We start from the raw sequence: 14,266 nt of genomic DNA, 5'->3' as shown, positions 1-14,266 counted from the left end.
TGCACATCTGCTGACAGCTGCACAGTGACTTCAGCAGTCGTGCACTCATACTACAGCCAAATCAAATATCTCCATCACCCAGAAATAGATGTGAGACTATGTCTAAGCTGCTGCTTCAACAGTGTGTGTGTGTGTGTGTGTGTGTGTGTGTGCACGAAGAACAGGATCAACAAGCGAGCCATTTGTTTTTCTGTTTTATTATAACAATGCCATATAAAATCAGTCATCTTGCCTTACAATCAGTAAACATGATTCTACTAAATCACCATTCTGCTGCATCCACGGTCACCTGCTGCTGCTGCAAACCCCTGACATGTTATAAACTTCACAGGTCTGTTTGTCCCTGCTTGGTTTTCAGTCAGGTCTCTGTTGATTAGGTAACTGTATTGTACGCATGCAGCTGTCTGATCACGGATCAGTTGTATTTGGCTTTCTAGAGGAGATCTCTATTATAATAGTCCCACAGATTGCTGTCCGTTATCCTGAGCTGTGGAGCAACTGGATTGTGTAGAGAGACATTGGTTCAAGGATCAGTTTCCCTGTTGCGTCATCCTCAGGATTTGGCGTAGCATGCCCTGCACTTCTTCATCCATTCGACCCTGTTGGGCAGTAGAGAATGATGCAAAATTGCTGCAGATTAATCCTTGTTGCATATGCACAGGCAGAGTGCCCTCTATAGGACAGACCCGCCAGCAGCACCCAGGTTGTTACCTACACAAACAAAACCTCTGATCCAACGCCAGACGCACCAGGTACAGACATCACACACAGAGTGCTGCCTATAACAACAGCGCTGCCCCATATCTTTACAAGATATGCTTGAAAAGTTAAAGCACAAACCATGAACGGGTCTGAATGAAACTGTGAATTCATCACCGTGAACATAAAAGGTAATTTGAATGGCACTTAATAGATACTGTACCTTTGCCGAAGCCCAACCATCTGGATCTGCACCAAATTTCCCACTCATAAATATCAGTCCCTTAAACAAGACAACGCCCTATTTCATAATGTTAATGAGAGTGGGAAAAAATGACTGGATCTGCACTAATCATTTTATGAATTCTTCCCTTACTGATACCAAAACTTCCAAAGTTTTGTGGTAATCTGTCCCCTAGTTTTGTGAAATCTTGCTTAAAAACAAACCAACAAACTAGAATAGCTCTAATTTTACTGCATACCTCACACAATCTTAAATTCAATCAAGCTGCACCAAATTACACACACTCATAGTTTAAAGTTCTTCAAATGCTGCAGATTTTTTTCTCATCCATGAATTAATCCCTGAGAAAACTGCGAATAGAAATCCTGGATCTGCACTAACATTGAATGGGTTCTTCCCTGACCCAAACAACATCCTTCCACCAAGTTATATGGAAATCCATTCAGTGATTTTGTGTAATCTTGCTTACAAACGCACACACAGACGGGTGAAAACACACCCTCCTCGGTGGAGGTAATAATGAATGTGTACACCTCTGTGGTGGAACTGTATGCTGAAACTGTCTGAGCCCTGCACCTCCTCTGTAATTTCATCCTCTCTGTCTGGTAAACAGAGATGTTGAACTGTAGCTGCCCACTTTTTATTGTTTGCATTGAAAACTGGAGTGAATTCAGCCGTCAGTGCTGTTCACAGTCCAGACTATAAGTGGTTGTCCAGCCAGTCGCACATAAAAGAATGTAATAGATCCAATGTTACACAGAAACCCCCCCCCCCCTCCCCTCCATAAAACTCAGCAAAAGGCTGAATTTGAGCTCTGGCATGTATGTGTGCATTCAACTGACCTGTGCAGCTGCCAGTAAATGTGAGCGGTACACAGTCACCACCTGTTTGTGCTTTCTCTCCCAGTCCTGCAGAAAAAGGTCACAGCAAATGTTACTGCCATTTTTCATATTTCTAGGTCTATTATTGGTTATGTAGAAAAAATTCATTATGCAGTCTCGTGTCAGGTCTCTCCTCACCTGGAGCTGCTGGGTGAGTGTAGAGATTCGGTTCTGCAGTGCCACTTGTTGCCCGGGGTTACCGACATGGGTGGATGAAGAGGAGGACGTGATGCCCAGAGGAAGTGAAAGAGCTCCCAAGGCCTCCTTTAGCCGGAACACCTCCTTGGACAGCTCTGTTATCTGCACAGGGACAGACACAGCAGTCAGCTGATAGTTTCCTCAACAGCAGAGATTTGAACAGCCACCCTCCCTCTCACCTTGCGGTCCTTCTCCTTCACCAGGCCCTGGGATTCCTGGACGTTGTTGTGGAGCACCTGGATGTGGTTGGACTGCGCCTGTAGCTCGGCGAGCCGCTGCTGCACCGTGGCCAGCTGGGACTCGGCCACCTGCCGCTCACTCTTGTTGAAGAGAGCCTCTCTCTGCACCTGGAACACCTAAACCAGTAAAACCACCAACGTCATCACGTCACTTTAAAAACGCTGATTGGTTAAATGTCCAGTTCAGATGCTTTTCTGCTGATATACAATGTTCCCATTCATTCACAATTATCGCTCACGCTCCATTCACAGTGGGAGGTTCCCTATACTATGCAACCACACCCCTTTTCAACCTTGATGACATCACAGGGGGTTTGAGCACCAATGGCCTTTCATTTATATCACTTTCGTCTGTGCATCACTACAAATGATCGTTCTTGAATTGAACTGAGGACTGACAGACACATTCACATTGGCAAAAAATACGCACTTGCAGAAAAAAAACGTCTATACTTTCTCAGTCAAATCTATTCCTGCAAACTTCCTTTTTCTAAATGTTTTGCTCAGGGGTATTTCCCATGAGTTACAGTCGTCTCTTTCATCTTCCTACAACCACTAAGGAGTAAACCAGTAAATCTACACACCAACCATAAATGGGTTTCTGTTTGAGGCAAGTTTGATTTTACATGCTAAGGTGTGTGTGTGTGTGTGTGTGTGTGTGTGTGTGTTTGTGTGTGTTTGTGTGTGTGTGTGTTTGTGTGTGTGTGTGTGTAGGTTGCCAAACAGCCTGTTTTTGTAATAAAGTGACCTCTATTTTTAGCAGGACTCATGAGCTACATAAAAGAAATCCTGCTCATGTGGCCCCTGATCAGCCTCAGTGTGTTTGCAAACCTGAGCTGGAAAAGCAGTTACTCAGTTTGCAAAGAGAGAGTATTTATAAATGCCCCCTCACATGTGACCTGGTCATTAGGATCCTATAGCGCACATACTTCAGTGCATCACCAAGCACATATAGAGAGATCAGTGAGACAGACGATGGCACTGAATAGAGAAAGTAATACACTTATGAATAATGTAGAGGCAGGAAAGAGGCCTTCACGGAACATGGCTCACTTTGTGGCAGACACAAACACATCTAATGTGGCTTGAGACGGCATCAGAAAGGATTTGAGAGAAGCCAGAAACAATAACACGCATGTAAGCACACACACACACACACACACACACACACACACACACACACACACACCTCGGTGCACGTCTTCTCATGTTTGCGGGTGAGGTCGTTGAAACGAGCCGTGATGGCGTTGATATCAACCTGCAGGGAGAGCCGCAGGCCCTCGTGGTCCTCCTTGGAGATGAGGCCCTGCTCCGTGGCCTTCTGGGACTTCAGTTCTCTCAGCTCCATCTCTTTCTCAGTCAGGGTGTCCCGTGCTGCTGCTGCACTGCTCTCGCTGGCCTGCAGGGAGCGCTGGAGCTCTGCCTGTGAGGCAAGAGGAAGCGATTGACTGACTGAAGCACATGTTTCTGTCTAGTGACAATTTGAAAGTTTGTGATCAAAAGGCTTTTCCATTTAGCTATTTGCAAGCCTATTCAGATTTCTGTATATACTGTGTACCACAATATGGGTATATCACTTACTTTGACTTTTTACCCCATTTTTGCAGTTTTCTAATCCCTAATTAATTTTAAAACAATCATTTAAAATGGAACCTTTCGTGAATATTTGTAATGTGTATACTTTTATCTTGCAATTTCCAAATGGTAGAAAACTTAGGTTTGATAAATAAACTTTAACTCGGGTTGGAGTTTAGCCCCTCTAGAATCAAGAGTGTGCTTTACGATGGATCCAGAAGTGAATCTAAAATATCCTGGATACGAATGCCACACCATCTTGCACATTTCGAGTCAAGCCCCAACACACAAGCTCAACAAATTACAAGTCAGTCTAAGCTTTCAATCATGATGTTTCTCTCCATTTAAATTGCATCAAAAAACAAATTACAAACAGACACAAACACCTGAACATACACCGCTGTGAGAAGAACTACTTAAAATAGAAATCACAATCCATCTTTGATCTTAACTGTTCTGGGGACCACTCTTACCAGATCCAGAAGCGTAGTCCAGTGAGAAATGGCTCAAATCAAGTAGAGGCAAGACTCTATCCAGCCTCTCTAATCTCTGTCTGTGCCCCTGCCCCTCTCATTTAAACATTCTGCCCGAGTTGCTTCATTTAATTATTCTTGTCCTCTCCTGTCCTTGCTGACCTTGATTTTCTCATGCTCCTCTCTTGGTATGGCGTCCTGCATGGGCTGCAGCTTGGCCTCCAGTGCGGCCGCCTGCTCCTCAGCTTTGCAACGGAGGTTCTTCTCCACCTGGAGCTCCTGCAGCGTGTCGGCCAGCTGTTCGGACACTGCGGAGAGCGCCTCCTTGTGCTTTGAGAGAGGCACCGCATCTTGCTGCTGCAGGGCGTCCAGTGCCCTGCCCTCTCGCTCCGCGCACAGGCAATCCAGAGCCTGGGCTGCTTCCTGCCGGGCCACATCCAGCTCCTCTGTCACTGCTGCCAAGGTTCGTCTTGAGGGATCTGATTGGAGAGAGTCATGAAAATAGACAAAGAAGTCCCAAACGTACATCTAAATATTATACATATAGTTTTTTTGAAATGGCACTACACACCTAATATGACTGAGCGCTCCGAGCTCTCCGAGTGTTCCTCCTCATCGTCCTCCTCCTCATCATGACCACCACGTGGAGGAGGCCTGAGTCTCTCCAGATCCAGCAGGGCATCGTTGAGCCGTCTGGCCACTGCTGCCCTCTCCCTGGCCAGCTGCTCACACTGGAGCCCCAGATTCACTTGCACCTCCTCCAGCTCAGAGCGTGGGACACACTTCCGCAGCTCCCCCTCTAGCTCTCCCAAACGCTCCTGCAGACGACGGACCTTATCTCCATCTCTCCCTGCTCCTCCCTCTTTGCCCGAGACGCTGCTCTCTGCCAGGGCTGCCTCCAACTCAGCCACTTTGTCACGAAAGCCCTTCACCGTTTCTTTCCTTTCTCCGTCTTTTGCCACTTCTTCTCTCATAGACTCTTTCTTGGCCAGAGCAGCCTGAAGTTTTTCTACTTTCTCCCTCAGCTGTTTGATTGTGTTGCTGTCCTGGCCGATCTGACCCGCCTCCACGCCCCGTGTCTTGGCAAGCTCCTCCTCCAGCTCCGTCACCCTCGCTCTCAGCTGCTGCGCCTCTTTCCTCGGACCCTCCCCTGCAGCCCCAGACCCGCCTTCAGTGCCAGCACCTGCCATGGCAGTATCCCCCTCACCACAGTCCACAGAGAGCACCCCGAGAAGCATCTGCTCCTTCAGCTCTTCCAGCTCAGACTGGGAGGAGGCCAACTGCTCCTCCAACACACTCAGCTTCTCCTTCAAAGCCTCTGTACTCTCTGCGGTTGCACCTCCTTCCTGAGATTTACCACTGCAGAAGAAAGTAAGTATTATTAATCTCAAGTAACGCAAAAGTTAGTGATAAAATGACTAATTAAGGAACAGTTCTAGCATCATACAAGTCAACATTGTTTTGATCAATCAGTTTAAAGCAACACTATGCAACCTTTTACTGTGAAAAAGCAGCTTCAAAATGACTTGGAGAATGGTGCCACTTCCATTCCCACTCCTCACCCTAAACATTTGTTCTTGCTCTATGAAAGTAAAGTGAGCAGGTAAGATCTCCTGTGAGAAGCGTGACAGTAATGCTGAACAGTAGATCAGTTAAAAACACTAAGAGGTCATTTAAATCTAGCGTTTATATTCGATATTCAGTGAGGAATGTTGAAATATAAAAAAATCTTAACAGAGTTGGTGTACTTGTTGCAGCGACAGTCTTCTGGTTTATGAAGCCGGGGAATCATGAGTTTTGAGGATTTTTTGACCATCCTCACACATACCTGTATATGCCACTATATACCATGTATATTACACATCATATCTGTACATGAGTATAGTGCCTGTCTAATTCCACAGATACTCCCTTCTCTCTAAGCATAACCATAGGTCAGTTTATAGATAACGGGCCAATACATTGTTGTGTCTATGTTGAGGGACGTTCGGAGTTAGCTCAGATGCTCTAGTCTAGACAAAGGGGCTCCAACTAATTCCTTTGCGTATTTTATCTGTGGGAAGACGTAAGGACACAACGTGATGCATTCTTTAGGCTTAACTATCCAATAGGATGCGAACACCTACATGGAGAGTGACAGAAATTCTACCCATTCATCGATGTGTTGTTATAATACAGCAGAATTAATGACCACGTGTGGCTGCAGAGGGCGCTGTGGCTCAGTAAAAGTTACATAGTGTTGCTTTTATCCTGATGTGCCAAATGTTCGAAAAGACCATGCTCATGAACAGTGCAACAACTCACATATATTCAATTTACAATTATAAAAAATAAACAACCAAATGTTTTACTAGAAAAGTAAAACATTGAACATTTTGCTAAAAAAATTACTTATTATTGAATCATTTTCTAGGTGAGATATTTCACGTCACTCTATTCTATTATTTCTACTAATTAGTTATTCTACAAATCATTGCAGCCATACATCATACAATCTTGATTATTGAAGTTTCATAATGTACATATATTTTGATACATATATATTTCATCAGTCTTCAGTAAAGAAGATAAATAACAACAAAAATAAACCAAGAAACCAACAAATCACAGACTAGATGACAAACATTTAGCATCTAAGCCTTCATGCTGCAGGAGAAATGTAAGCGCTCAGCACTTTTAAAATGGCCCTGTTCAAGGCAGCAACCAGATACTGCTGAGGCTGATATTAGCAAAGGTGTGCACATCTCAGAATAAATTTAATCCAGGGGAGAAACTCATTCGAATGGAAAAAATACATGAATCAGTCTTACCCGTCTGAAGCCTGGGCCTGAGAGAGGCGTTCCTTCAGGGATTCAAACTCCTTCCTCAGGGTCTCATACTGAGCTAAGGGGACGGAGTCCGGGCTGGAGGTCTGCATGTCTGTGTCGTCCTTCTCAAACATCTCCAGCATCTGTATACGACACAGAGAAAATCATTTAATAATAATAATAATAATAACACCTAATTTAATATAATCTTTATTTATAAAACAATAGCTTAAGACTAAAACAATAGCCTGTTAAATCTCCACATCTTTTTAACACCACACTCCCAGTTTGAAACAGAGATTCTGTTATAAACATAACTTATTTATACATGAAAGCCTAAGCACATATAGCCGTGGTGATATCATTCTAGGTTTTTTTCAGACAGAGTTCCTCCAGATCGACAGAAGACTGTGCCACTGTTTCCACAGGCTCAATAAAACTCCCGGAGAATAATAAACTGACCTTTATGACTAAAATCCCCAGACCTCCCTTTAATTAACCTGAGTCATTCTAAATCTTATTCTGTTCTGCATCATTTACAGTAAATCACAGCAGGAGATGTGGTTCTGACCTTCTTTACTCACATCCTCTCTTAAATTGTATCTTTCCCCACTTTCCTGTCTGGTTCTTCTTAAACACAGCAGGACAGAGCTACATCACAGCTGCTAATACAGCGGTGCAACCCACAACACGAGAGAATAGTGTTAAAAGAAAACTTTAACCGTTCATCCAGCGGGACCCAGTTAGTGAGGGATGACTACAAAATGTTGTGTTGTTCTATTTATACCTGCGTGAACACAAGTGGCTCAGTGCATTAGTGCACCGGAGTGCAGCGCCATAAACTTTAAGTGGTCATGACTCATGCTCCAGCCGGGGACACTCAGCCCCCCCACCGAACAGCATCTTCATCTTCTGCCAGGAAAACATTTAATAATCACTTCAATATCGCTGTCGATTTAAAGAGACTGTTTGGGTTTGTAAAGTCGTTTTCAGACATGAACTCTGTGGGTGGGGTCAGGGAGGAGCATGCAAGAGGCAGGACATGATGTATGAATTCCACTGTGGAAATCACATTTTTTTCGTTTGCAGCACATCATCACCAGCGTGGCGCCTTATCTCTAAAACTCTTGAGCCTCATCTTTTGCGGATGACATCCTTGTCTATGTTTTCCACGTGTATGGATCCTCTTTTTCATCCTGAGGTATTTGTATTCTTTATTTGTCCACTGCGGCTTAGAAACATCATCAACAGGCCCACTCGCTCTCCATGAACTTTCCTTCTGTATTCTCACATTGGCTTACACGGACATTTTTAAAAAAGAAATGCAACTGACTCAGACATTTGTATTCACACACACTCATGTGTCTCAGTAGGTGTGAGTGTGTTATGTTCATTAGCTACGTGCATTTATGTATTTGTGTTCTCCCTGACGTTACCTGTACTTTGAGAACAAGCTCGGAGTTCTGCGAGGTTAGTTCCTCTATTTGTTTACGCAGCTCGGCATCAGTTCCTGGGTCTGTAGGTCCAGGGGAGGGACTGGCTGAGTCACTGTCCTCCTCCTGAGCAGGGGAGGCTCTGGAGCGCTTGGAGAGCAGCTTCTCTAATGGGAATGTTCAAAAGAAACCCACCAACAGGAATAATTAGTCAGTAGTCATTAATACACGCAGGAAAGCCCACATGGTAAAGCAGGGATACATGCCTGGAGGTACATGCATGCTCTGTGCCAGGGCCCTGGGGAGAACATGCACACACAGATCACCTACCTGGGAAGTCAAACATTTCATCCAGGTCCTCAGAGTCACTGCCCTCAATACCATGATCTCCCTTCAGCTCCTCCAGCAGCTTGTCTCTCTCTGCCTCGGCCTCCTCTAATCGCTGCTTTAGTTGGGACAACTATCGTGCACAAAAAAACACACACACAGGGACAATATGTTCTCTGATGTAGATGCAAACACGCAGCGATGTACTGAGAAAGTTTACAAGAAATTGTTTAAATATTTTTCATGTTGAGTCTGCAGTACCTCTTCCAAGGCGGAGATGGCGCTCTGCTGCTGCTGCTCCAAGGCCTTGATCTTCTGAAGCAGGCGGCCTCTCTCCAGACGGAGCCGTCGAATCTCCTCAAACACCTCCTCGTCCTCCGCCTTACACAGACAACCACAACAAATATGACCAACCTCACAAGTTTGCATGTACTACAAAGGGAGAACATCACAAATGACTACACAATACTCAAGAATAGAGAGCCGACCTGGGCTGGTTGCTGTGTTTCTGGAGGCTGTGGAGAAGGGGTCTGGCCGGGGCGAGCAGGACTCCGGGGCTGAGGAGAGGGAGGCAAAACCTGCACCGTTGAGAAAGAAAACAATCAAATTTAACTTTATTAGTCATTACTAGGGTTGCAAAGGGGCGGAAAGTTTCCAGTAAATTTCCGGAAACTTTCCATGGGAAGTTAAGCTCGGGAATTAAAAAAAAAAAAAAAACTACGCAAATTAAACGCTGAGCAATAAAAACATCATTCAAAACTCTATTTTAAAGATGTATGGAATGCAGCACACGCTGCACGTTGGATTTCAACCCTCCACTGTACATTCTTCCATCACATGCACAGATAATTCCCAGCATCCTTCACTCTACAGCAGGGCTGATTGAGGCCTGCTTTAGTGTGCAGGTAGTCTTACCTAGTCAGGTAAGTTTCAATGATATTACTGGGGAAAACATATTAGCATGCTGCTTGAGGATTGTTCATCTGTTCATCTAGCCCACTTCCATTAATTATCCATCAATTGTAAAATATTTTCACAGACGATTCCAATTGTTTGGCTAACTATTTATATCTCTGGCATTGCATTAGTGTTTTTTTACAAACAATTTTTCTCATCTTATTCTACAGAACAATGCCACGTGCACTATCTCATGTGTGGAGACATTTCACCCCAGCCAATGTAGAAGGAAAGGCTGTGTACATTTGCAAATACTGTGCAAAGACCTATGTTAAGAATGACACAACGCTGCAGAAGCATATAGTCAAGTGCCCAAAGTTTCCTCAGGGCTCAAATCAGCCTATAACAAAACAAAATGTTTATATTTATGTCTGTATATGACAAGGTAAATACAGTTAGTATAAATTATCCACAAAATTTGGATTTTCCCATGGAAAGTAGCATGCTTGGCCTAATGTAGTGAAAAAGACATTCAAATCTTGGAGTCTTAAAATAAATCTTTGCTTTTCTTGGGTGTGTCACTTTGAAAATGACAGAATCTGATGAAGAAAACAAACAGGTTTAATCTTATATGTTATATGCACTGGTGATTCTGGTGATACTGTAAGGCTGGCCTTTAAGTGCGGTTAAATAATGTGTTTTCCATCCACTGAGACGCTTCTTTCAGTACCTGGAGAGGAGAGCGGGGGGGTGGAGGAGCTTTCCGTTTGCGGGGGGTAGTCCCCCCCTGCACTGAGGAGGCGCCTGAGGGGACCTGCGGGGGCTGTGTGGGAGTTAGGAGGGGGGGGTCACAGACAAGCAGAGGTCAAGCTCAACTTAAAATGGAAAAGCAGAGTTAACTGAGGTAAAGACAAAGGGTCAGCAATAAGCCCCCTCAAAAAAAAAGAGAGCTGCACACAAAAACAATGACCTCATATTGGAAAACATGCACAATATGATCGGCCGGAATGGGGCATGAGCTCATTGATGGAGGGAGTGATGCAACACAAAGCCTTGCAACCTTACCTCCTCGCCTGCGCCCTCAGAAGCTACGTGTGCAGAGGAGAAAGACACACACAGAAAACAATGTAACCTCGACAGCACTGAGGTTCAGGCACATGAGAATATATCCACACAGACACAAACACACACAACTATACACACTTTCACTTTCATCCACTTTTTAAAATAAAGTAATAAGTATATCATAGTGGCTTTCATGTATCTTGTCGTAAATCCACCAAAATGCAGAATAAGAACTAATGTGGTCATGCATCATTCACCTAATTCTCTCTTTCATCTCCTTTCTCAACCAGTCACACATCTGTTTCTCATAGAACAGCCGAGTCTTTGTTAGGAGAGAAAAGTGGAACGAGCCTTTCAACTCCTTTCGTCTACAAACCCAACTTTACAATCACATCCAGCTGGCGTCCTGATCCCCTTCCTCTTATTACAGTCTTATTACAGTATAACAACCTGTATCTATCCAGGATACACTGATGGTATGCTATTTGTTTCTGTCACATGTTGTGAGCTGTTTCATTTAGCTAACTTTTTTAAAGTTATCCCATCCCTTCTATCTCTCCAAATCAAAAAAAAGTTCAAGCGGGCCTCATACTGTACCTGGAGGAACTCCATCTTGCAACATCTGTGAGACACGCTGGTTGCCCGTGGTTACGCTGTAGTCGGTGGCTTGGTGTCCAAGGGCGTCAACCAGCTGCGTGTTGGCCCCGCCTCTCAGCAGAGCCTCTACAGTTTCAATACTGTCACTCTCACAAGCCAACATTAACGCAGACCTGCGATTCACATACAGGATCATGACATAGCGAGAAAATACAGAATCTACCATAACACATCTGTGAAGTACTGTAGAATCACATGGCATATTCAATTTAGACTTGTATGATTTAGTATCGGTGTTGCATTTAGTATTGTATCAGAATCAATTATGAGTAAATGTACACAACAGATCAGTAAATTGTTCTTATCTCTACCTATAAATGTTGTCTTTCCACCTTGCGACTGTTAACTACAGGATAATTAATCTCCGCCTAGACGTCATCTAAACCCAAATTAAAAGCTGTTACTCCCTGCTGGAGGTCCTGACCTTCATCCCTTATAATCCCCCCCAAACACCCTCAATGACTGGAGGAATCCACCCTGCACCCTGACCCAGACAACCCTACTGCTGACAATAATCTGGAAGAGGTTTCTGCATCGTGTCCCAGTCTGCCTCAAGACAACCTTTCAGCATTGAGATGGACAGAGGAGAATCCAGCTGCATCCAGAACTTACCTTCCCTGGTTGTCCTGAATGTTAGCATTGGCACCTCGTCCCAACAGGAACACACAGAGCTCCACTCTGCTCATCTGAGCTGCTAAGATCAGAGGGGTGGCCTCGTCCTAACACAGACAAATAAGATTATACAAACATCATGCGGCAACAGCAACGTTGGTTGTAATCAAACCAATAGTAAATCAAAAGCCATACACAATCTTTGTAATAATAACTTACACTGTCCTGGACATCCAGATCGGCTTTAAAGTCCCACAGGGTCTCAGTGCAGGACAAGCAGCCACTGACCGCTGCAGACAATATTCAGAACTATGGTTGACATCCAGATATAAACATACACTTACATATTGAAATGATGGATACAAGATTCAGTGTCGGGGTTAAATGTTCATAAACACCTATTTGCTTTCAATATGCTATTTGAGTTGGATCAATATTAGGGTGGGAGCGTGTTTGTGTCTCACACTATGTGAGTATGTAACTGTTTGGCCACAGTAACCAAAGTGCTGTGGTTGTGTAAGTGTTACCTGCATGATGAAGTGGTGTCCTGCCAATGCTGTCGATGCAATCAACTGCCAGTCTCTCCTGTCAGACAAAACGTGAAAATTAGAAATCCCTTCAAATTAGTTTGCCAAGCTTTTAATCTATTTACCAAGCAACTAAGTATTTTACCTGTAGGAGTCTCTTTAAACACTCTGATTGGCCGTTTTTGGCTGCGAGGTGGAGGGCGCTGAAGCCTGGAGTCAGACAGTCAGAAATAAAGAGACATTTATAAACAAGAGCCATGAGATTCAGCAACCTTGGCTTTAGAGATAAAAGTCTTATTGGGTAATGAAATACCGTACCAGCACCGTCAGGGACGTTCACATCGGCTCCATGAGAGATGATAACCTCCAGACAGTCCAGTCGGCCTCGGGATGCACTGAGGTGGAAACTGTGACACAGAGGAAGGACAATACTTGTGATTAGAGATGAGAAATGAGAATTGTTTTCTCCATTTAAAATGTCTTATTCTGTGGAATTTTTCAAAAACTATGGTTCAAGTAATGCTACACAATGTTAATGGTTAAACTGTAAAACATCTAAACTCAATTACAAACAATCTCTCAGGAATTGTTGCCATTTTTTAAAATATCAAAATTGGCTGATGTATTGAGTACCAAACATTGGTATCGGCCTCAAAATTCCATATTGGTCGGGCTCCATTTACAGCAAAAGAGAGAAGGTGATAAAACTAAAAAATGTCATCAGTGTTTGGTAGGTCCTTCCATGAAAAATTACTTATGTTACATGAGAAATGATTTGTTTGTTACTGTTAATTATATTTTACCCTTTATTTTACTATTAAAGGTCAGTGTGAAATTTCCATAGTAAATAAAAAATCTTTAATGATCAACTTACGCCGACTTGCCCTCAGCGTCCAGCTTGGTGGGACAGAGACCCTTTTTGACGATGAGAGCAGAGACCTTGTCGGGTTCATTCTGCTCCACGGCCTGCAGCAGCCTCTCATCACTCTTACTCCAGTCCTGACTCTGAGGGGGGAGAAAAGGTCATCACCCTGCACTGCCCCAAAGGAAACTGATACCACACTGCATATCTCACAACATACCACAGAGGGGAGGGGCTGCTAAAAGAAATATGAGGAAATTAGAATGTGCGACAACCCATTATGATGAAATACGTTGTTTTTGCCTGAGATCATTGAGAGGGTAGTTTTGCGAGTTACATACTTTTAAGAAAGAAATCTCATGAGTAGAATGTGAAAACTTATCAGTATTCTTGCCTATTCATTAATTTGTTTACTGGCTCGATAGAGAAGATACCTACGGGCAGCGGCAGCAGGCTGAGACAAGGAAAAAAACTCCTCATCAGGCTAAAAACAGGCTGCTGAGGATCCATACTGCTAACAGGACGTCACACACTCAACTAAATACAGCCACAGTGTACAAACCCAGCGCCCTGTGTCCTGGCTGACAACCCACACTGATGCCCGGCTGCAGAACAAGTCCGGTATAACACCAGATACTGCAGAGAACTCAGTTGAACATTAAATTGAAATCCCTTAGAGGTCACAGCATCACATCGGTGATATACATAACAGACGATTTATTCTACACTGAAATAGAAAAGCTGGCCACACATAAACTCAGACACACATC

The 14,266-nt window shown here is 43.9% G+C and overlaps 1 protein-coding gene across 1 annotated transcript; it reads right to left on the bottom strand.

The window, feature by feature from the left end:
• Positions 1 to 530: 530 nt before the first annotated feature.
• On the bottom strand, positions 531 to 14,006 carry ankrd24 (ankyrin repeat domain 24). Its single transcript, XM_061078772.1, has 21 exons — positions 13,935 to 14,006; positions 13,509 to 13,639; positions 12,953 to 13,041; positions 12,780 to 12,844; positions 12,635 to 12,692; positions 12,327 to 12,397; positions 12,108 to 12,214; positions 11,436 to 11,608; positions 10,839 to 10,861; positions 9,365 to 9,454; positions 9,138 to 9,257; positions 8,880 to 9,009; positions 8,553 to 8,716; positions 7,120 to 7,259; positions 4,881 to 5,668; positions 4,472 to 4,788; positions 3,451 to 3,684; positions 2,202 to 2,378; positions 1,963 to 2,124; positions 1,786 to 1,851; positions 531 to 599 (listed from the first exon to the last, which is right to left on the bottom strand). Exons 1-21 carry the CDS (start codon positions 14,004 to 14,006, stop codon positions 531 to 533), a joined length of 3,246 nt encoding a protein of 1,081 aa, XP_060934755.1.
• Positions 14,007 to 14,266: the final 260 nt, after the last annotated feature.

This window comes from Limanda limanda, chromosome 9 (assembly GCF_963576545.1).
Source record: "Limanda limanda chromosome 9, fLimLim1.1, whole genome shotgun sequence".
In the NCBI taxonomy this organism is placed as follows: Eukaryota; Metazoa; Chordata; class Actinopteri; order Pleuronectiformes; family Pleuronectidae; genus Limanda; species Limanda limanda.
This window is presented reverse-complemented; position numbering and strand designations above follow the sequence as displayed.

What these genes read in the sequence shown, in the direction of transcription:
- ankrd24 (XM_061078772.1), bottom strand. Translation starts at nt 14,006, where the DNA reads ATGGATCCTCAGCAGCCTGTTTTTAGCCTGATGAGGAGTTTTTTTCCT. An exon ending in GACGCTGAGGGCAAGTCGGC is followed by an intron (nt 13,042 to 13,508) that starts GTAAGTTGATCA and finishes TCTGTGTCACAG; the next exon opens with TTTCCACCTCAGTGCATCCC. An exon ending in AGCTTGTTCTCAAAGTACAG is followed by an intron (nt 7,260 to 8,552) that starts GTAACGTCAGGG and finishes TGTCGTATACAG; the next exon opens with ATGCTGGAGATGTTTGAGAA.